The sequence below is a fragment of the Rhinolophus ferrumequinum genome, assembly GCF_004115265.2.
Source record: "Rhinolophus ferrumequinum isolate MPI-CBG mRhiFer1 chromosome 13 unlocalized genomic scaffold, mRhiFer1_v1.p Super_scaffold_3, whole genome shotgun sequence".
Lineage (NCBI taxonomy): Eukaryota > Metazoa > Chordata > Mammalia > Chiroptera > Rhinolophidae > Rhinolophus > Rhinolophus ferrumequinum.
In genome coordinates this window covers 2,872,063-2,896,636 of record NW_022680356.1, presented here as the reverse complement: position 1 = coordinate 2,896,636, position 24,574 = coordinate 2,872,063, and the positions used below count along the sequence as shown (strand labels likewise).

The following is a 24,574-nucleotide window of genomic DNA, read 5'->3' as shown; positions in this document are numbered from 1 at the left end:
GAGACAATGGTGGGGAAACCCGTCCAGCAACCTGGCCTGAGGAAACTCTTGCTGTTCCCTCAGTAGCACCAGCAGGAACCAGTAGGAGCCCCAGTGATACCAGAAAACCAAGCACCAAAAATAATACCACAAAAGCTGTGCAAATCCAATTGTCATTGGAACCACAGACCACAAAAGCAAGCCAAGGTCTATGTGCTAAACTTAACCAGGCAACTACTTCCTAAAAGAAAAGATTTAAATAGATTTTAAAAAGAGATTTAAATAGGATCCAGAGTTCCTAACATCAGACAATATGTTCAAGATACTATTTAAAAAATCACCCACTATATCAGGAACCAAGAAAATCACATTTTAAATAAGAAAAAAATAATTGAAGGATTCTAACACCAAGATGAATCAGAAGATGGAGTTATCTGACAAGAATTTCAAAGAAGCTATCATTAAAATGCTTCAATAATTAATTAAAATTCTCCTATGACAAATGCACAAATAGAAAAACTCAGCAAAGAAATACAAGCCATAAAAATTTCCAAGTGGAAATAGTAGAAGTGAAAAATAAAATAACAGACAAAAAGAAAAGAAGCTGAATAGACTCAAGAGCAGAGTGGAGGTGACAAAGAAAAGTATTAGAAAACTTGAGAACAGAACAACAGAATTCAGCCAATTTTAGCAACAGAGAGAAAATACATTGAGAAACAAGATGAAAGTAGCCTCAGGGACATGAGGGATAATTACAAAATATCCAACATTCATGTCATCAGATCCTAAAGGGACTGGGAGAAGGAAAGTGGGACTAAAAGACTATTTGAAGGAATAATAGAGGGAAACCTCCCAAATTTGGTGAAAGACATACCATACAGATTCAAGAAGCTAAGAAATCACAAACAAATCCATGCCAAGGAGCATTATAAATATCTGAAAATTAGAGGCAAAGAAAAAAATCTTGAAAGCAGGTGAAGAAAAAGAAATCATTACCTATAGGGGAATACCAATTTGAACGACAGCAGATTTCTCATTTAAAATATAGGAGGCCAGAGGAAGACGCACACTATTTTTCAACCACAGAAAGAACAATCAACTGCAAATTCTGAATATGGAAAAACTGTCCTTCAGGAATGAAGAGAAAAATAAAAATATTCCTAGACAAAGAAAAAGTAAACGAATCTGTGACTAGGAGACTTACCATTAAAGACTGAATACAGGAAGTTCTTCAAACAGAAAAGAAATGATTGAAAAAAAAAGAAATCTTGGAGAATCAAGAAGGAAGAACAAAAGAGAGCAAAAATATGGTATATATGGAGATGTGATCAAAAAATACGGTGAATGTTTAAATTTTAAAAAATTTATTAGACTAAAAGATACATTTCCATTAATCCCCCTTCCAAATACCCCCCTTTTTCCAGACAGACTTAATCCCATCGTTCTTGCCACTTTTTGTAGTTCTGGAAGTCCTCTTTCACGAGTATCTTTAGTTGCACTGTCATGGCTGTCTCAATGTCCTGAATTGATTCAAAACATTTACTTTTAATGGTCATTTTGACTTTGGGGGAAGAGCCAGAAGTTGCATGGTACCATATCCGGTGAATAAAGTGGATAAAGACACACCGTAATGTTTTTATTTGACAGAAATTGCCGTACCAGAAATGATGTGTGACACAGAGTAGTGTCATGATGGAGGATGGAAATCATTTGCCCATTTTTCAGGCTGTTTTCTACAATATCGTTTCTTAAACACTCTAATAACCCTTATAATATTCAGAGTTCACTGTAGTGTTCCTGGGTACAAACTCAGTGCGCACAATTCCATCAAGGTCAAAAACATAATTAACATCACCTTGATGTTATGTGTAGATCTTGATTGATGTGCTTTTTTCCACACAAGGAGAACTGGGTGATTTCCTCTGAAAACTCTGAACCTTGGTCGCAGGATCATAGACCCAAGTTTCATCTCCTGTGATGACATGTCTTAGAAAGCTAGAATCTGTAGCAGCTCCAATGCACTACAATCACACAACTCCAGTGACACTGACAAACGCTGTTGCTTTTGTTCGACAGTCAAAATGCGTGGAACAAATTTCGCACTCACCTCACGTTCAAATCTGTTGTTAAAATGCTTTCAATGGAACCATAAGAGATGTTCAAATCCTCAGAAATTTCCCTAATACTCAATCACTTAATCAAATTATTTCACTTACTCTTTCAACGTTCTCTTGGGTTTTGATGTTGAAAGACGTCTGATCTCTCCTCGTCTTCAGTCGATTCACAATCATTATGAAATCACTTGAACCACTTGTAAACCATCTTCATGGTCACTGCAGCATCACCATAAACTAATTTTAACATTTTGTGTGTTTCTTTAGTACTGTTTTGCCGTTTGAAACAAAATTTCATGTTAATGCGTTGTTCGTGATCCATGATTCACGGCACATTTTAAAACACACCTTCTCTCAACCATAGCTCACACCTGACTGACTGCACCAAACAAGTAGACACTTGTCACACAGTGTTACTAAGGTTGATGCGCCACTTCCTGTACTGAAGGTCCTGCCTTTCCACTCGGCACTTGGCAGCAGCAGGCACCGCACGTTTGATCACACCTCATACAATAAACTATCCTTTCCTCACGAGATTTATCAATTATATTTGATTATATAAATAAAAATAACACCATCTGATACTCAAGATATTTAAAACTAGATAAGATAAAGAAATCTAAATTGAAGTAAGATATCCATACTTTACGTGAAGTGGAAAAATGGGGGTACCAATAGACTTTTATAAGTCATATATGTATGCTATCATACCCAGAGAAACCATTACAAAAACCATACAAAGAGATACACTCCAAAACATTACAAGTAAATCAAAATGGATTTTTTTATAAAAGTTCAAGTAACCTAAAGGAAGACAAGAAAAGAGAAATAGAGGAATGAGATCAATGTAAACAAATAGAAAATAATAAAGTAACAGTAGTAAGTGCTACCGTGTTTCCCCAAAAATAAGATCTAGTGGACCAATCAGCTCTAATGCGCCTTTTGGAGCAAAAATTAATATAAGACCCAGTATTATATTATATTATATTATATTACACTCAGTCTTATATCATATAAGACCTGGTGTTATATTATATTATATTATATTATGTTATATTATATTATATTATATAAGACTGGGTCTTATATTAAAATAAGACCGGGTCTTATATTAATTTTTGCTCCAAAAGATGCATTAGAGCTGATGGTCCGGCTAGGTCTTATTTTGGGGGAAACATGGTAACATATCAATAATTACTTTAAATGTAAATGGTCTGATTACACTAATCAAAAGACATATATTGGCTGAGTGGATTAAAGAACAGGATCAAACTAAATATGACATATAAGAAATTTATACTTCAAGTACAAAAATAGGCAGATTGAAAATAAAAGGATAGAAAAAAGACATACAATGCAAATATTAATAAAAATCTAGAGCGGCTATTTTAATATCTGATAATGTAGACTTCACAGCAGGAAAAAAATACATAATAAAGGGATAAATCTACCAGGAAGACATATAGATCCTAAATGAGTACACACAAACCAATACAGCCTTAAAATACTACATGGAGCTAAAACTGATAGAGCTGAAAGGAAATATAGACAAATCAACAAATATAGTTGAGGACCTCATCTCCTCCCTCTCAGCAACTGAAAGACCTACTGGACACAAAATCAGCAAGCACAGAGAGCTGAACAACACGACCAGCCTGAGAAATCTAACTGACATAGAACATGCTCCTCAACAACAGCCGAATACACGTTTTTTTCCGAGTGCTTTTGAAACATTTATCCAGACAGACTATGTATTAGGCATTAAAACATATCTCAACTAATTCAAAAGAATTAAAATCATAGAGAGTGTGTTCTCTGACCATAGTGGAATCAAACTAGAAATCAATAACAGAAAGACAACAGGAAAAATCTTTAAACACGTGGAAGTTAAACAATGCATTTATCAATCATCCATAGGTCAAAGAGGAAGTCTTAAAGGAAATAAAAATGCTTAGAAATGAATGAAAACAAAAAGACAACAAATCAAAATATGTGAGATGCAGCTAAAAGAGTGCTGGGAGGGAAATTTATAGCACTAAATGCTTACATTGGAAATGAAATATCTCAAATCAATAATAGGATCCTAAACCAAGAAACTAGAAAATGAAGAGCAAAATAAAACTAAAGGAGGCAGAAGAGAGGAAACAATAAAGAGCAGAAATCAATGAAACTGAACATAGTAAAACATTAGAGAAAATCAATGAGACAAAACCTGCTGTTGGGGGTGGTAGAGAAACCAATACATCTGATAAAACCTTTAGCAAGATTTAAAAAGACAAAAAAAGAAAGAGGGAGGAAGGAAAGAAGAGAGGAAGGGAAGGAGGAATAGAGAGAAAGAGAAGACAGACACAAATACTAGTATCAGGAATGAAATAGGGGAAATCACTATCGCTCTTGCAGCCATTAAAAAGCTAATAAAGGATTTTCTGTCTGGAGGATGAAGCTGAATAACAATGAATGTCAACTATAATTTAATATATATATATGGTCACAAAATGTGGAGTACAGCCTAGGGAATAGAACCAATGGAACTGTAACAGCTCTATACACTGTCAGAGGGGCAGTAGATTGGGGGTGGGGGGTTATCACTTTGTGAGGGGTGTAAATGTCTAACTATTACATTGTTTTGTACACCTGAAACTATTTTTTAAAAAAAAAACTAATAAAGGAATACAGTGAACAACTTTGCATAAGTTTGACAACTTAGAAAAAATAGACCACATCCTCAAAAACCACAAACTGCCAAAACTCAACCAACATGAAACAGACAATGTTCATCTCTAAAACCGTTTTTTAAAAATTGAATTCTTAATGGAAAAAAAAAAAAAAACTGGAAAAGAAATCTCCAGGCCCGAATGGCTCCATGATGATTTTATCAAATATTTAAAAAAGAATTACTCCAAGTTCTTCCAAAAAGAGAAGGGACAAATGACCCATGTAGAAAATGGGCAGAGCACACGCACAGACCTTTTACCACAGATTGCAAATGCAATTTAAAACTACCATGAGATATCGCACACCTATTAGAATGGCTAAAATAAAAAAAATAGTGAAAACACCAAATGCTGGTGAGAATGTGGAGAAACTGGATCACTTATACATTGCTGGTGATAACGTAAAATGTCACACTCACTCTGGAAAACAGTTTGGCAGCTTTAAAATCACTTAAATGTACACACACGAACGCAAGAAAAACTGGAACAAGCTGAATAAGATCACAGATCGTATTACTGTCAATATCCTGGTTGCAAAATTGTGCTATTGTTTTTTTTGCAAGATGTCACTATTGGATGAAACTGGGTCAGGGTATGTATATGGGATATCTCTGTATTATTTCTTCCAACTGCATGTGAATGCATAATTATTTCAGTAAAAATTTTAATAAAGAACACAGGTTAGGCTTCTTTGATAATATGTGGGTGTAGTTTTAGAAGGAAAACCAGTAATGTGATTCAAACCATTTTGTTCACTGATACCTGCATGGAGGACTTTTTTTTTCTGAATCTTTTGACTTGAAAGGTCCCCTGGTACTTTAGACGTATTTAAGAATGACATCTGTGTTGCCTCGACATCAGAGTGAGGATTTGCACATTTTTCTGAGGTTGAAACCACAGAACAGATTTCCTTCTGATGCCTGTTTGGATTTAGATTAAAAGTAGACAAAGAAAAAGAGAACAAAAAGAAAAGAAGGGGGGAAACATTAAATTTGCATCAAGAAGGCGGAGTTAGATCAAAACAGTCATGTAGAAAGCTGCAAATTTAAAAAGAAGTGAGCCTCTCCCCACGGGGCCCATGAAGAAGAGCAGACAGGGCCCAGATGTGCACTGAGCCATTGGATGCCGCTCACACCACAGCTCTGGGCCTTCCCGGCTGTGAGGCTTCCGCCACCGCGCATTGGCTGCATGGGTGATGCGTGATTGACATAAGGAGAGCCGGCTGTAACCCAGAAAGCATTACAGAAAACCATTCCTCTAACTGAAGGGCTGGGCAGTTAGCTCTCATAAAAGTCAGCGGGGGAACGCTTCCTTGGACCCCCAGTGCCCACAGAAAGTTAATTGTCAGAGCTTCATAGGATGGGAAAGAGCCGGGAAGCCATCTATCCCGAATCCTACTCCCACACTCACCATTTTGAAGATGGGAGAGCCACAGCAATGGGCAGAATGGAGGCAAGCTGGGAACTCGCCACCGTCCAGAGTGAAGTCCAGACCTTGGGCGGCCTGAGCCGAGTCAGGTCCCCTCCACTTCACTACAGCCCTGCTCTGCTCTGTCACTGCCTGGGTTGGGGGCCTGTTCACATTGGGTGCAGATGAAACTAACACCACTCTTGGTTGCCACCAAGGGCTTCAAAACTTACATATCAAGGTGAACATTTGTTATTTGATTATTATATTATAAATTCTCTTTGCTTAAAAAAATCCTAATATAATCATACTATGTGATTCTTTTCACTAAAAGAAATTTCACAAAGCATAGCAGTAGGAAGAAGTGTCAAAGAGAGGGAGCAGAGCATGAGAGGACCCCAGTGGGGACAAGCGGTGTGGCATGCTCACTTATCATCTCCCTCCTTTGAACCGTTGTACCACCAGTCCATGATCAAGGACTCGGAGTAAAGGCTTTGCACCTTCTCCAGGTCACGGCGTCCCTGCTCCATTTCCTGAATTAAAAGAGTCAGATCTTCACTCTGCCAAAATGAGAAGTGAATACACCATGAGACTGTACAAGAGTTCACACTGCAAACATTTCTAAAACAAAACCAACTGCAGCAGGAAAAGAAGAATCGAAAGAATTCAGGTAGTTCTTACATTATTCCATTTTTCAACAGCTTCATCGAGGTATGATTCACATACAATAAGCTGAGTATATGGAAAGTGTACCATTTAAAAAGTTTTGACACTCATACCTGTTTGAAATCATCACTGCAATCAAGATGATAAACATATCAACTCCCAAAAGTATCCTCGGGCCCCATTGTAAATCTGTAAATCCACCTTAAGACCCCTTTCCCCCATTCCCAAGCAACTATTTATCTGCTTTCTGTCACTATATGTTAGTTTCCATTTTCTAGAATTTAATATAAATGGAATCATAAAATATGTACTCTTTTTTTGGTCTAGTTTCCTTCACTCATTTAATTATTTTGAGATTCACTCATGTGGCATGAATCAATAGCTCATTCATTGTTATTGCTGAGTGGTATATTGTGTACTGGATACCAAAGTTTAGTCACCTGTTCATGGACATTTGAGTTGTTTCCAGGGCTAGTCCATTCATCTATATTACCCCCCAAAGCCATCCTGTCTTTTTTTGTTTGTTTATTGGGGTGACAATTGTTAGTAAAGTTACAGAGATTTCAGGTGTACAATTCTGTAATACATCATCTATATGTCACATTGTGTGTTCACCACCCAGAGTCAGTTGATTAATATAGCTACAGAGTAAGCTTTATTCCCACTTTAGTCTTCTTCTTCAAGATTGTTTAAGCTTTCCTAGGGACTGTGTCTTGCCATATAAATTTTAGAATAAGCTTCAGTATGGGTATAAAGAACCTTTCTGGGATTTTGATAGAAATTTTATTAAACCTATAGATCAAATAAGGGGGTACTGACATCTCTAATATGTTGAGTCTTTGATTTCTTACTTCTGCATTTTTAAGCTTTCAGCATAAAAAACCAGTACATATTTTTAAATGTACACCTAAATACTTCATTTTCTTTCAAGCAATTATAAATGCTATTGACTATTTAATTTTGACTTCTGCAAATTCACTGTTACTTTACCAAAATGGGATTAAATTTTGTGTATTGATCTTGTAACCAGTGACCTTGCTGAACTAATAGTTCCAAAAGTTAGTGGTTTGGTTTTGTTTTGTTTTTTGTAGCTTTCATGGGGCTGCCTACAGACAATATGTTATCTACAAAAAGGGACAGTTCTATTTCTTCCTTTCCTATTTATATGCCTTTTCTTTCTTTGGTTGTCTTGTCATGGGTAAAGCTTCTGGTAGTATGCTAAGTGGTTAGAATGGATGCCCTTGTCTCTTTGTTGCTCTTAAGAGGAAATTAATCAATCTTTCACTATTATTATTTTGGCTGTAGGTGTTATGGTGACGTAAATTGAGGAAATTCCCCTCTATTCCTATTTTGCTGCGAGTTGTTTGTGTTTGTTTTTTGTCTTTTTAATCATGAATGGGCACTGAATTTGGTCAAGGCTTTTCCTGCACAAACAATTCCTGCTCACGATTTCTCTTCTTTAGCCTGCTGATATGCTGGATTGTGGGGAGCCATGATTTCTTGTTTATTCTGTAGCCTTGCAGACTGGCTCAGTTTTTAGTTCCTGAGGCATTGTCTCTGCTTACACCTGGAGGGTGCTTGTAAGCTACTAAGGAATGAGGTGGGAACGGCCAGTTCCCGGACACAGATCACTGATGATTATCAGGGTAATTGGTGGGCTTTGTCATTGAGATAATGACTTTGGGAGAGTTTCAGTGAGTCTGTAGTTCATATGTAAAAGTTGCAAATTTTACTTTCAATGAGGAAATGCTCACTCGTGATTGTTAAGCTGCACGTACACAGGTGGTTTATATTGGTAAAGGAAAGTAAACTCCGCGCTTCAGGATCACTGAAGACCGGCCGCATCATCATTTTGTGTGAGTGTCTTTTTTCATTCCCACTCACCCATTCAGGAACTGTTCGATTTGTGGCGGCTGGCACGCCACACTGGATTAACATTCATTGATTTTTTTTAATGTTGAACCAGCCTGTATATCTGGAATAAATCCCCCTTGGCATGATGTATAATTCTTTTAATGTGTTGCTGAATTCAGATTATTAATATTTTATTGAGGATGTTTACATCTTTGTTCATGAGGGAGATTGCTATGTAGATTTCTTTTTTTTAAATACTGTCTGTCTATCTGGTTTTGGTGTCAAGGTACTACTAGCTTCATAAAATGAATTAGGAAGTGATCCCTCCTATTCTATTTCTATCTATCTATCTATCTATCTATCTAATTATTTTATTATTTTTTAGTATATTAGTTTCAGGTGTACAAAACAGCATAATGATTAGACATTTACCCCCCTCACAAAGTGACACCCCTCAAGTCTACTATCCCTCTGACATCGTATATAGCTGTTATAATACCATTAACTATATTCCCGATTTTTTGAAATAAATTGGTTTAGGTATTCTTTGAATGTTTAGTAAAATTATCCATGGAGCCACCTGGGCCTGAGTATTTCTTTTTGAGAAATTTTAAAATTATTAATGCAATTTTAAAAATGATTTTAGTGCTATTCACATTGTCCATTTTATCTTGGTTGAGTTTTGGTAGTTTGCGGTTTTTGTGATAGTGATCCATTTTCTATGTTGTCAACTTTGAGTACAATGTTGTCCATTATATTCCTTTATCATCTTTTTAATGACTGCAAGAGCTATTGTGATATTCTCTATTTCATTCCAGCTATTAGTGCTTTGTGAGTGCTCTTTTTGTCTTTGTCAGTCTTGCAAGAGGCTTTATCAATTCTTAAGCTTGCCCCCACCAAAGAGTTTTTTTGTCTCATTGATTTTCTTTATTTTTCTATTTTCTATTTCATTGATTTATGCTCTTTTATTGTTTCCTTCCTCCTGCTTACTTTGGTTTTACGTTGCTCTTCTTGTTTTAGTTTCTTGGAGTAGAAACTCAGATTGTTGATTAAATTACTTTCCTTGTTTCCAACATAAGCATTTAGTGCTATAAATTTCACTCCCAACACTGTTTTTACTTTATCCCAAATAGTATGGTATGTGGTGTTTTTGTTTTCATTCAGTTTTAAGTATTTTTTATTTCCTTTGAGATTTCCTCTTTGATCCCTGGATTCTTCAGAACTGTTTTGTTTAAATTACAGGTGTTTAGATGTTTCCCCGCTGTCTTTCCATTATGAATTTCTAGTTTTATTCCACCATAGTCAGAGAACAAACTCTGTGTGATTTCAGTTCTTTTAAATTAGTTGAGATTTGTTTTAAATGCCTTAGTGTAGTTTACAGAACCAGCTTCCCATTCAGTCCTACTGACTGCTCCCAGAGAAATCATGGCGTCGCCATCTGCTTTTACTGTGTGGGGAATGGAAGACGAATGCTCTGCTCAGCTGTGCTAACACCACTTGGCGGGTTTTGCAGAGCACCCTCATTAATTTCCATGAGACAGGACAGCGGTGCGGAAGCTTAGCTAACTGCTCAGCTCCAGTGAAATCCCAGGGAAGGGGGTACAGTTTTTCCATTTACGTATGTGAAGTAGGGCAGATATTGCCAAAAAGTTTTCTGTTTTTAGGACACCTTTTTCCTGGTCCTTTGGCTAGGGGAAACAGATTTTTCTTGAACCTTTTTTTCCTTTTCTTTTTCTTTTCTTTTTTTTTTTTTTGTCTGTGTCTTTTAGAGACTAGGTTGGAGGTTTCTGTAGTGCTCTATCTGGGATATATGGGAAACAATAATAAAACCCAAAGGAGTCATCGCCATGTCATTCCTTAAGTTTAGAGGTCCCTGGGCATTCCATCTTCTTTTTTCTTTCAGTTTTTGTATATATTTAAAAGTCTTTATTTCACATTTCTTTTTGAAAAATATTTTCAGTTTATAGATTCAACGATGAGTTTTTTCTTTCAGTGCTTTAAAAATGTCACTCCACTATCTTTTTACATGCCTTGTTTCTGATGAGAAATCTGCTGTCATCCTTATCTTTCTCTGTACATAATGTGTCTTCTTTCTCCTTATTCTTTTAAGATTTTCTCTGTCACTGCTTCTGAGAAGTTTGATTCTGATGTGGCTTGGGGTGGTTTACTTCATGTTTCTTGTGCTTGGGATTCACTGAGTTTCTTTGATCTCTGGATTTCTAGTTTTAATACAATTTGAAAATTTTCTGGCCACTATTGCTTCAGGTACAGATTTATTAAAGCTACTTGAATTTTCCCACAGCTTGTTAATGTCCAGTTTTTTGTTTGTTTTTGGTTTTAATTCTTCTCTGAGTTGCATTTTTTGGATAGCTTCTATTGCTGCCTTGCAATTTACTAATCTTATGTTTTGCCATGTCTGATCATCTATTCATCACATTCCATGTATTTTCATCTCATACATTGTAGTTTTCATGTCTAGAAGTTTGATTTGTGTCTTACTTGTGTCTTCCACGTCTCTTAACTTTTTAAATATATCAAATACAATGACAATAACTATCTTAATGTGACACTAACATCTCACTCAGTTATGTGTATATCTTAATTTTTCTGTTTGAATTTTTTCCTTACTATGGGCCTTTATTTTCCTGCTTCTTTGTATACCTGGTACTATTTAATTGGATGCCAGAAATTTTCAATTTTACTTTGTTGGGTGGTGGATCTTTTTGCTTTCCTATACATATTCCTGGGGTTTGTTCAGGGATTCAGTTAAGTTCCTTGGAAACACTTTGATCTTTACAGGTCTTGCATTCAACACTTTCTAGGCAGAACTGCAGCTGTGTTAGGTTGTTACCAACACTGAGGCAAGACCATTCTGTATACTCTACCCAATGCCTTAGGATTATAAGGTTTCTAATCTAGCTCATGGAAGTAGTCACTATTCCCAGCTCTGTGTGAGCTCAGAATTCCCTGAATCCTCTTGGATGATTCATGACCCAGACCCCAGCAGTTTCCTCACATGCAAGCACTGGCTGGTTCTGGATTTAAAGTCACTCCTCAATATAGACAGTAAGATGACAAACACATTCTCAACTAGGGCACTCTGAAATGCATATCCTCACGCGTTTTCCAGACTAGAGGACTGGAAAACAGAATTTTATTTACTTTCTCCCACTAGCCCATTAGAATGAATTGCTTTATCAGATGGTCCCATGGTAATATAGTCTAAGAAGTCAGGAGAACTACTTAGCATCTGAATTTTTTGAAAGTTTCCCACAAATTTCTATAAACAACAGTGATTAACAAATTCCACTTATGGATTCCCCTGGGAGGCTTGTTAAAAACACAGATTCCTGAAGTTTGGCAAAATGTAGATAATTGTTGAATTTGACTGACACGGGGGCCCATATAACTTCTACTTTTGTTTATGTTTGAAACTTTCCACAATAAAAAGTTTAGAAGAAAAACCAAATATATTAAGATTCTCAGGCCTCTGTGCCTAGAACCTGATGTAGTAGCTCTGAAGTAAGACCCAGGAATCTGCATTTTTACAAATGCCCTAGTCCAGTGGTCCTTGGACCACATTCTGAGAAACACTGGTACACTCGTTGATTCATTGTGTGACTTAATTGTCTTTGTGGTTGTTGTTTTCCCAACTCAGGTACTGTCCACGGGCCTCCAGCCTGTAATATTCAATCTAGTGAACACTCTTCTCAGCTCACCAAGCTCTTACCTGAACAGGCTCTGGAGGACAGGAATCCTTGAAGCCAAAATTATAGGAATGGAACTCTCCTCCAGTCAAAGCAGCAAGCTCTTTCAAAAAGCCATTTGCAATCTCATCATTGTAATTGAAAGAGGTGGTGTAAATAGGAATTTTCTGAAAAACTTTGACTTGGTCTATAACCATTTCAGGTGGCTGAAATGATAAGTTTTGAGGGGAAGGGGAATGGGATATGATAAAAGAGAACAAAAAAATAAGACATGAAAACCCTTAGAATTTGCTAGTGATGGTGAAATACTCAACTAGTAATTCCCTATATAGTAGTGAGTGGTTTCTTAGGAAGGTGTTGGTCCAATTCAGTAAGCAAAGCAAACACTACCAGACAGTAAGAGTACAAAGACCAGGGACACAGACCTTGCCCTCCAAGGGTTCATGATGTGGTGGGGAAAAGAATCTGGAAAAGACTTGGCTAACCAAGTTATTCAGCTTTTGGTGCACCTAAGCTTAGAGTCCATGCTCTTCAAGTGTTGGGCTATGCATTAGACCACTTTACATACTGGAGTCATAAGCCATGAGTAGAACATCCTGGCATTGGGGTGGGATTCCACAGAATGGGGTCCCTGGATCTTGATGTGGCTTCCAAAGCACCTCCACCAAAAAACCAATTTCCATCTTCAGACAGTCCATGGTCAATGTGCCTCCCACAGGGGGTGAATAAAGAAACATTTATTAAGTGTCCTTCCGTGTGCTAGGCACTCTGCTGGGACATAATATCCCACTTAATCCTAACAACTGTCTTGTGAAGTAGTTTTGGAAAGACTATGCCTTCTCAATACCCTGCTAGCGGAATGTTACTGGGTGCATCCTCTTTGGGGGCTATTTGGCAGTATCTATCAAAACATATACCGTTTGACTGAGTCCACTTCTTGGAATTTATGCTACAGATATACTCATAATGGGCAAAATGATATATGTACACAACTACTTTTGCAACATTGTGTATAACAAAAAGACTGAAAACAATCTAATGTCCATCTCCAGGGGACATGGCTAAATAGCTGTGTGGTGGAATAGTAGCAGCTATAAAAAATGAGGAAGCTCTTTATGAAATGATATTAAGCAATCTCCAAGGTATACTGTCCTATTAATAAAGGTCAGAATTTTGTGTGTAACATGCTACCCACCATTCGTACATTTTAAAAGGAAATATATATCAATACATATGTGCTTGCAAACAAATTATCTCTGAAAGAAGATACAAGAAACTGGTAACATGCATTGCCTCTTAGCTAGTGAACAGGAGGTGGAAGGGGGAATTTTTTCTATACATCTTTTTGTACCTTTGTAATTGTACCATGAAAATGTACTGCTATTCAAAAATTAAATAAAAAATTAACTTTTAAGGTAGAAGTTTTATAAAATCTATATAACAGAATATGATGTAGTCATTGAGAATGATGTTTCTGAAACATTTCTCATAACTTGAAAAAAACTCCATATATTTTTTTAAAAAGCAGAACACAAAATTGAATTATAAACGATTTAAATTTTGTTCTTTCTTATGCTTATATGCTTGTCTATGTTTTATAAATTGCAATAAAATCAGTAAGAGTTTATTAAATAGCAAAAGACCCCTTGTCCAGATGACTTTCAAATCAGAATCTCCAGCCTCCATCTTCTCCAAATGCCAGCCCCAGATTTCTGGGGGCTTCTGGAATCCATGGACTATAGGTGCTCAAGCTCAGCTTCCTCTAACAGCAACCCCCAAACCTGCTCCTTCTTTGAATTTAAATCAGTTAATAGCATAATCATTATAATCATCTTGACTACTTTCTCCCTTGCTCCCACCTCTCCTCATGCTGCCCCTCCCACCTGCCAAGTTGGTCACCAAGTCCTTTGAGACTACTTCCATTATCTCATCTCTGAAGAGTCCTCTTATCACCATTTCTGCTGTTCCTAACTGAGGTGGGCCCTTACCAGTCTCATCAAGATCTAGTCTTTCCCTGGCACTAAGGAGGCATATTTCTAAAATATGGGTGGATGGGACCATCTGCTCCTCTGAGAGCCCTTACTGTGGTGAAGCTAATCCTTTCCAAGTGGCATTCAAGGACTTTCCCAGTCTCCCCCAATCTAACTCTCGAGACTCCACCCTGCACTCTTCCATCAGAGCCCTTGCTCTCAGATTGTTTCTCTGAGCAGCCCCTCTGTTCCCTCTGCCCAGGATACCAGTAATCTCCTCTTTAGAAAATTCCTTCACCTCTTTCCAGATACAGCTGAAATGTCCCCTCCCCGGTGGAAATTTGCCTGTTGTCTCTCCATCGTGTCCAACAAAATTCATCACACTGTGCTCCCAGACATCTCAGCACAGGCCAGCCCACTCCCATTATCCTGTCAGAGTTAACTGTGTATGTCTAACACATCCCCTTGCAAGTCAGCTTCCCTAAGGCAGGGATATTATTCATCATTGCAGCCTCAAACCTTGGCACAACACATGGAATATAAGCAGGGTACAATACATTGCTTCTACAGAGACAATATAGTGAAGTTGATGGGAAAATCATTCCAAATACATTTCACTTTAGATATTGTTGGGAGAGAGGGGCAAGATGGTGAAGTAAATGCTGTGCTTGTCTCTTCCGATGACCACATTAAAATTACAACTAAATTATAGAACAATCAACCTTGAGAAAACTCTGAAGACTAGCTAAACAGAAGTCCTATAACTAAGGATATAAAGAAGAAGCCACATCAAAACTGGTAGGAGGGGTGGAGATGCGGAACAGGCCACCTCCCACCTCCGTGAGGCGGGTGAGAATCAGGAGGGATATCTCGGCCATGCAGGTCCCCTCCATTTCAAGGAATGAGGGGTCCCAGCCCCACACTAGGTCCCCCGGCCCAGAGTACAAGAGGAGCCCCCTCAACATTTGATTGTGCAAAACACTGGGGAATCCAACCATCTGGATGAGATGGAAGGCTGAGGGAAACCCAGGCAACCTCTTAAACGGCCCACGCACAAACTCACTTGCTCACAGGCACAGAGGGACGGTAACTTAGGAGGTGCAAGAGACATACCAGAAGAGACTTAGCTGTGTGGCTTTGGGGCGAGGACTGGAGGGATAGTCACCATTTTCCCTGTATAGAACCTTCCTCCTGGGTAGCCTACAGGCAGGTGCTCTCCCTCACATGGCCAAATCTGAATCTGTATTAAACTGGTGAACTACCTTGCTCCACTCTGTGACTCCCTGGGACTCTGCCCCACCCAACTCGTGCAACACGGGAGTTACTTTCCTTGACCAGCAGCCAGCCCTGCCCTGCCCACTCCAGGAGGCTCTTTCAGCAGCAAACAGCTAACCTCAACTTATGCGCCACCAGAAGCACTTTCACAGCCAGTAGCCAGCCCCAGCTACAGTCTTTCTTGGACAACTCTCGGGGGTCAGTGGGACCCAGGCAGGTGGCGGCTGGCGTCAGTGTGCTCTGAGCCTTTTGCTGGGTAGCTCTAGGCTTAGTATTGGCACCAAACCAACATCTATATTAACGTGGTGAACACCACTTGACCCACCCTGGTGACTCCCGGAGAATCTACGTCACCCAACTTGCATACCCCATGAGGCTTTATCAGTGGCTGAGCTTTATGGGAGCCAGCAGGCACCAGCAGGTCTTGGGTCCTGGGCTTTTTGCAGAGCTACCCCAGGCTTAGTACTGGTGACAGCCATCCTTGGTTCACAGTGTGGCCTCTTCCATGTGCCTCCAGATCCAGCACAGGCAGTGACCAACTCTGGATCTCTGTGTAGCTCCTACCAGGTAGTCCCCAACTCATCAGAGGCAGTGGCTGACCTGGGCCTGCACCAGAGCCCCTCCCAAGAAGCCCCAGAATTAACATCCTGGGGGTCAGCTTCATAGCACAACAGAGCACCACCCAATTAGCTCCACAAGCAGCGCACCCAAAGGGTGGTCTCAGCATGCAACAGGGTCTGTTGAGGAAAATTCTCTCTGCAGAGTAAGTCCCTTGCACAGCAGCCCATAACCTGTGAATGTGGCCAGATCCCACAGCCAGTCAGCCTGAAGGTCAATCTGACCCACCAACATGCCAACAGCTATCAAGGCTCAACTATAACAGAGGAGAACACATACAACCCACACAAGGGACACTCCTGGAATACCAGGTGACCAGGGAGATTGCACCACTGGACCCCAGAGGGCACCTGCTACATAAGACCACCAGGCCAAGACTGGGAGACATAGATCTAATACATAGAAACAAACACAGGGAGGCAGCGAAAATGAAGAAACAAAGAAACATCCCAAATGAAAGAACAGGAGAAAACTCCAGAAAAAGAACTAAATGAAGTGGCGGCAAACAATCCACCAGATCCAGAGTTCAAAACAATGGTTATAAGAATGCTCAAGGAACTTAATGAGAACTTCAACACAGAGATCGCAAGCATGATAAAGGACACAGAAACCATGAAAAAGAATGGTCAGACGTGAAGAATACAATAACTGAAATGAAGAATGCACTAGATGGAATCAATAGCAGACTAGATGAAGCAGAGGATCGAATCAGCCATTTGGAAGACAAGATAGCAGAAAACACCTAACTGGAACAGCAAAAGGACAAAAGAATACTAAAAAATGAGGAGAGTTTAAAGGGCCTCTGAGACAACAACGGCGTACCAACATTCACATCTTAGGGGTATGAGAAAGAGGAGAGAGAGCAAGGATTTGAAAACCTATTTGAAGAAATAACCATGGAAAAATTTCCTAACCTGGCAAAGGAAACAGACATACAAGTCCAGAAAGTGCAGAGTCCCAGACAAGAGTAATCCAAAGAGGCCCACACCAAGATACATCATAATTAAAATGCCAAAGGTTAAAGACCAAGAGAGAATCTTAAAAGCAACAAGAGAAAGGCAACTAGTAACCTATAAGGAAGCTCCCATAAGACTGCTGAGTTGATTTCTCAGCAGAAACTTTGCAGGCCAAAAGGGATTGGCAAGAAATATTCAGTGATGAAAAGCAAGGACCTACATCCAAGATCACTTTACCCAGCAAGGCTATCATTTAAAATTGAAGGACAGATAAAAAGCTTCCCAGAGAAGAAAAAGCTAAAGGAGTTCATCACCACCTAACCAGAATTACAAGGAATGTTAGAGGGACTTCTTTAAGAAGAAGAAGGGGGAAAAAAAGAATATAAAATTTCACTTTCCATACAATTTGTCTGCCATAAATGTAACGCTGCAGTAAAATTCCGTTGCTTTCCTGTTTAAGTCCTGGACTACTGGATGTGCAAACACCTCACAATGAAGGAAATAAGCTGGCACTAATTCACGTTAGTGGTTCACTTACATTGTACTGGCCTGTAGGTCTGCATATTGCTTTCATGCCCAGAGCATTAGTCTTTCATTCACAAAGCTCAAAAGAAGATGAACAGACTCCACTAAAACTTTTCAAACATTTTCCAGTCAGGCTAAACAAAACAAAGAAGATTCCACTAGAAAGACCTGCTTTTGTTTAAATGATTACTAAGTTAAAATTAGGGGTAAAACCAAGGACATTGTGTAGTGACATGTTTAAATTCAGAATGTCCAAAGGAAAAAATCAAAAAGAATCTTCTCATTCTTAGCTTTTTTAATAAAATATGCACCAGTCTTCAATGGAAGGTAGAGATCGCCTTACATGGGTTTGGTCTCCAAGCCAAACCTGTTTCGCAGGTCTGTTTTGCAGTAACCAAAGTCACAGTCACAAATTCTCCTCAGTGTTTTGGCAAAGGAATTCCTCCATGCATTTTCTCACCTCAGTTCTGGGTCCCTCAGCCCAGGAAATACCTTCCAAAAGGTTTCAAATGGAAACCGAAAAGGTCCCCCCAAACCCATTCTCAGTCATGACTTTCAGGGTACTGGTGAGTCCCTCTTTCTCCCCAACTTTCATAAGTACCTGATCAGGTCTTCCATCTGTCAAAAGGTAGATTGCTTGTGTTTCTTTATCAGCTAAAGCAGTTTGCAGGGCATGCAGAGTATTTGTGGAACTTCCAGTCTACAGGAGGGAAGGAGAGAGGGATCGAGGGAGAGAGAGATGGAGAGAGAGACCAAGCATACATTTGAATCTCAAAGATGACCTCACACAAGTGTGATTTTCTGCTTTCCCCAAAAGAAAGAAAAGTACTTGTGAAATAAAAATAAATTAGAATTGTACTGAGATAATTTAAGCCCAGAAATTCCCAGAAGCCAAACACCTGGGTGTGCCGTAGCCACTATCCTGACGGTCACAGACAGCAGGAAGCCAGGACTGTGGACTTCCTGTCCTGATGCAGAGCTCTTGATGATGTTTTATCTTTGTGTGCTTCTGTGTGAGGCACTAACACAGTTACTGCTCGTTAGGCTGACAGCGGAACACACAGCCTGAGGACACCTGGCAGGGATTACGTTTGCGTCAAACCAGGGTTGATTCATGACACCAAGCATTCGGCTAACACAATGTGGTATCACTAGCTATCTGGAAGTACAGCAAAGAAATTGTCAATTTAAAAAACTCCTGCAGTTTCTGCCCAGGGATGCAGAGCACTGGCAAGGATGTCACCCCAAAACTCACAATGAGAAAAAGCCAGACAAACAGCAAGCATGTGCCTGCTGTTACGCCCATCAGAGTGCTCGGGTCACAGGGCAACCAACTGGCCCAAAATATGGGAGACTGGGCACCTGCAGAGTCAGGCTTCCTGGGCCGGGTGCAGCGGATTCTCATAAGAAAAGCTTGACTGGGGCAACTGGTGCTGGCAGACGCTGCCCAGGTGTGCACTGGCTGCAGGCTGAAGAGCCGGAGGCCACAATGATGGGAGGATCCGCGCTCTCTTGAGGGCCATTTCACCACAAACCCCACAAGGTGCTCACAGAAAAGACAGGGAAGAGTCTGGGGACCATCCCCTTCACGGTGCAGGGATGGGAAAGGGGAACAGCGACACATGAATTCCCAGGAGTCCCTTCCCCTGTACCTCCCCTAGAAAACAAAAGCCTTCATCTGTGTGTGGTGGGGAGGAGAGGAGAAGGGCACAAACCACACTGTGTTAGCCGAACACTGGGTGTCATGCATCAATACTGGTTTGACGCAAACATGATCCTCGCCAGGCGTCCTAAGGCACTGGTGAAAACCCAGGACAGCTGGTGGAAGGAAAGAGGGAAAAAAAAAACCCTCCCCACCTGCAGGAGGGATCAGAGCTAGGTGCTGGGCTCAGAACTGCTGACAAGGCCACACCCCGAGTGAAGATATAAACTAATGAGACGGGATTAATGTAATGTTTGTAAACACAGTGAGTGTCTATGTGAAGCCACCGCCATCGCTGGAGCCCAAAGCACTCTCCCCAGAATGTGCCTGCCATGATAACCTCAGCAGGTGATCAAGTCAGGCTGCTCCTCCCAGACCCAGCCCCCACCTTACCTTAATGTCTCTAACCCAGGACTGAGCCCCTTTCAAATTATCTTCATCAATTTCAACAAGTTTTTCCCGCCAAGCAACTGCTTGAGCATCAAACTGCACAAAATTGAATTTCCTTTTATATTTCAGTTGTTCCTGTAAGAGATGATGATTATTTAGGCACAAAACCACTCAAATGTAAAAAAATATTAGGATAGGTCATGGTTTGATAAATTTTAATCACTATGATATCTATTTTCAGTTCTAGAAGCTAAAAATTACATTCAATAGAGAAAGTCTTTTCTAGCACAAAAGGCATTTAAGTAAAACATCTACATAGTTTGGATACTAACCTTTACAAATGTATATATGTATGAATATGTTGTATATATAACATACAAGGTGTGATCAAACAATATGGTAAACGTTTAAATTTAAAAAAATTATTATAGTAAAAGACACATTGCCATTAATTGCCCTCAAAATACTCCCCCTTTCTTCGAACACACTTATCCCATCATTCTTGCCACTCTCTGAAGCAGTTCTGGAAGTCCTCTTTCATGAGTATCTTTAGTTGCGTTGTCATGGCTGCTTCTATGTCCTGAATCATTCTGACTTTGGGGAAGAAATTGCACAGTGACAGATTCAGTGAATAAGGTGGATGTGGACGAGGACACACTGTAATGTTGGGGGGTTTTTTTGTTGTTTTTTTAAAGATTTTATTAGGGAAGGGGAACAGGACTTTCTTGGGGAACAGCGTGTTTTTCCCAGAACCTATCAAGTTGTTGTCCTTTCGATTTTAGTTGCAAGGGGCACAGCCCACCATCCCTTGCGGGAGTCGAACCGGCAACTTTGTGATTGAGAGTACGCACTCCAACCAACTGAGCCATCTGGCCGCCCAGGAGCTCAGTGGCAGCTGAGTGGCAGCTCGTTGTCTTCATTCTAGTTGTGGAAGGCACAGCTCACTGGACTATGTGGGAATGGAACCAGCAGCCCTGTTGCCCAGAGATCATGCTCTAACCAACTAAGCCACTCGTCCACCCCTGCAATGTTTTCATTTGACAGAAATTGCTGTACCAGAAGTGATGTGTGACACGGAGCGTTGTCATAATGGAGGATGATTATTACACACTTTAAAACACACCTTCTCTGAACCATAGCTCACTCCCGACTGACTGCACCAAACAAGTTGAAACATCACACACTGTTAACTAAGGTTCGAGGCGCCGCTTCCCGTATTGAAGATCCCTGCCTTTCCGCTGGGTAGCGCTCAGCAGCAGCACTCACCATATTGTTTGATCACACCTCGTATATGTACAAGTTTATGTATATAATGTGACATCAAATGCTGTCTTTAATGCTGATATTACTGGTGTATTGAACATGCACACTAAATGCAATATGCTTAAGACAAGGAAATCTGAAACAGTGTCACATTTGGTAAGGCCATTACTCCATGGTATATCTGGTCACTTGCGTTCCATCTGCCGTTTCTCCAATAGAGGTTTACCAAATTAAAAGCTGTAATGTTGTAGTTGTCAACACTCCCCTCAGTTATTTTCTGTGGTTAATGCTCATGTCAGTATGACTGGCTCATGACAGCCCCGTGACACCCATTTCTGGGTGTGGAAACTCAGGGTTAGAAAACGCAGCCGTGTGCTTTATGTCCCACAAGTCTAAGGCAGCACGGGCGGTATTAATAAGGACAGGAGGCTCCTACCGCTCAGCCACACTCCTCCCTCCCACACCTCTGAGGTGGGCCAGGGCACACAGCACCCCTCCCAGACATTGGAGATTGAAATCCAAAGGCCGAGCTGAAGCTTATTGGGAAAACCATGGAGGCGTGTGCACACCACAGATCTCAGGGCAGAGAAAAACCTGAAGCAATGGGCATACCCATACATTACGGAAAGGACCCGCCCAGGGAGCTCTGCTTACAGAGGAGAACTGAGGGCTCTCTAACTGGCAAAGGGGAGCTCTTTCCTGGAATGGCTTCCCTGCAGATTCTGGAGTGTACCTCACCTGGGCACCCCCACAACTACTGCAGGTGCACTCATGATACACAGGCCCCCAAATGCATGAACGGACAGCTCCATCCAACCTGTATAAACTGGATGACCTTGCCCTTCACCAAGTCCAGTTTGTCCTTCATCGAGTGAGACGTATCAACAAGGACGTAGATGCAGTCATTACGTACTTTTCCAAAAAGGGCTTGACTCCCATCCTGCAGCCAGTTAATCCTAGGCAGGAAATGGGGTGAAAGTGAGTGGTTACAGCCTGTGGGAACAAGAGCATCTTCCTAAGAACCTAATGACACGTCTGGGGAGGCCCGGGCTGTGCTGTATTGTTTCACACAACCTTCCGTGTGTGCATCAGTCACTTTGAGGGGTTTCTTGGGGAAAATCCTATATGTGGGCTGGCTCCCTCATCAGCCCCCCCATCTATCATCAATCCAAGTAAAACAGAACAAGGAATATCCATAGGACAGAAAAATAAATCCAACACTGGATTCTGAAGCCAAAAGTAAATCACAGCCAGTCAACTGAGAGTTTGAAGCCCTCAGCTCTGACTTCAGACCATTTGTCCTTCTAACCCTGCTGAATACAGTCAAGCTAGTAATGCCAGTACATTTCTGAAGCTTTGATGAGGCTTACGGACTGCGTCAAGCAACCCCAGGTCCCCCCAGGAACCGAGCACCAGGCAGTTGGAGGAGCAGGACTGCTTCTGAGCTCCAGCTCAGGCTGCCATCACAGAATGTAAATTTAGTTCACGGCTGTAGGCAAAGCCTGAGGGAGTGGGCAGTGCAGGTGCAGAAAATATCCGAAACTGAGTTCAGAGTTCAGCAAGGCCTAGGCAACTAGAATCTGTAGGATTCTGTAGCATCCACCTAAAGAAACCCAAAATAAGAAGAGAGAAGGAAATAAAAAGAGCAGAAATCAACAGCACAGAAAGGAGAAAACCCATATACGATGCCAGAGGGGTAGTAGATTGGGGGAGGGGGTTACCACTTTGTGAGGGGTGTAAATGTCTAACTAGTACATTGTTTTGCACACCTGAAACTAAAACAAACAAACAAAAAAAGGCAAATTAAAAAAAAAAAATGAAACCAAAAGCTGGTTCTTGGAAAAGATCTATAAAATAATGATTAGAAAACAAAGATGCCATAAATTACCAACATCAGCTCTACATGCATTGAAAGAAATTGAACACATAGTTAAAAACCTTCCCACAAAGAAAACCTCCAGGCCCAGATGGCTTCCCTGATGAACACTACACACACGTGAGGGAGACATGGTACCAAATCGCCACTAAGTCTTCTGGAAATAGAGAGAGAAAACCTCCCAACAACCCGCCACCTGCTGGCAGGAGAGGCACAAACAGACCCGGCAGCTGCCAGGGGGGCTGTCTTTCAAGCAGTACCCTTTTTCCCTGACCTGCAATCCAAACTACTCTCCCAAAAGTCTCCCCTGAAACCCTAAGCAGAGAAGGCTCCAGACACAGGGTTACTTTATCTGAGTGACCCGTTAGTGGCTGGGTTTGAGAAGCTGGGACTGTGGAGAGTTAATATGGGGCAGACAAGGGCTCCACAGCTCGTGGCTTTGTAACAGAAAACACAGAAGGAGGGAGAGAACTCTCACTGCCAAGTGGCCACTACAAGCTGGGTACTCACCTGTACTCATCAGATTTAGTGTCTAATCTAATCCAGAGAACATATTTATAATGGCATTATTATTCCCACTTTATAAATGAGGAACTTGGCGCACAAAAATGTTAAGTGGCAGTGCTGGGATCAGAATCCAGCTCTGTCTAGAAGCCTCTGCACCTACATGGATTTGGTCTTTGTGGTCTGAGGTTGTCCCCTAGGCCTGAAGGAGGACTACCGCCATGGGGCTGAGGTGACATCTTAGCACACCAGATTCCTTAGCACTGCCAGATTTTAAGAAATAGCAGGGTTGAGAGGGCGTGGGTGAAATTATTTCTAGCTGCTTTCTAAGATACTCATAAACATATTGTGGAAGTTGCCCTGAATGTCATGTGCGAGAGGAGAGAGGACAGTTGTAATGGTCTCAGTGTTCCTGGGGCCCACAAGACATGGCAGAGTTCTCCTTGGTCCCTCCAGTGACATACAGCCAACACCAATCTGCACTTTTGTTTACTGTTTTTAAGAGTCTGCACTGGCATCAAGGCAGCTCAGAATCTAAATCCAAACACCTCTTTGTGACTACCAGAGGCACCGGCAGACCTCCAGATGGCTGCCTTGACTTAATCTGCTCCTCGGCCATTGCTCTTGGCTAAGATTTTACCAAGAGGTCAAGCAGGTCTGAATTTCAAGAGAGACTAGACCACCTGTACTCGCTGCAAATACCTGTCCTGGATGCGGGCCAGGGCTGCACAGATGCTCTCACGGTACCAGGAGTACTTCTCCTTGGTAACACAGACGTGAACCAAGCTCCCGTCCTTCCAGGGAGCGTGGACAAATCTGCTGCAGTATTTCGCATGGATTGTCTTCTTGTTGGTCTCCTAAGGAAAGGACAAAGGACAGAAGCAATTCAGAAACCATGCAGAGAAGAGAAGTGTCCAGATAGCACCTCCATCTCTGCCTTATCCACCCAGCTCTTAGCACTCTCTCCTATGGTGCAAATATTGAACTGCTGGCTCAACAAACATGCGTGGGGCCTGATCTGTACAGAGGCCTGTGCTTGCGGCCATGAACGATG

At 40.8% G+C, this 24,574-nt stretch overlaps 1 protein-coding gene across 1 annotated transcript in view; it reads right to left on the bottom strand.

Annotated features, from left to right (window-relative positions):
• VWA3B (von Willebrand factor A domain containing 3B) overlaps positions 1-24,574 on the bottom strand; it is a 149,644-nt gene that overhangs the window by 61,016 nt on the left and 64,054 nt on the right. Inside the window, exons 9-15 of the mRNA XM_033100927.1 lie at positions 24,223-24,377; positions 21,958-22,096; positions 19,881-20,012; positions 18,387-18,485; positions 12,465-12,647; positions 6,644-6,774; positions 5,570-5,727 (exon numbers count right to left, since the gene is read on the bottom strand). Of these exons, the coding sequence (XP_032956818.1) occupies positions 5,570-5,727; positions 6,644-6,774; positions 12,465-12,647; positions 18,387-18,485; positions 19,881-20,012; positions 21,958-22,096; positions 24,223-24,377 (997 nt within the window). The remainder of the gene's footprint in view (positions 1-5,569; positions 5,728-6,643; positions 6,775-12,464; positions 12,648-18,386; positions 18,486-19,880; positions 20,013-21,957; positions 22,097-24,222; positions 24,378-24,574) is intronic.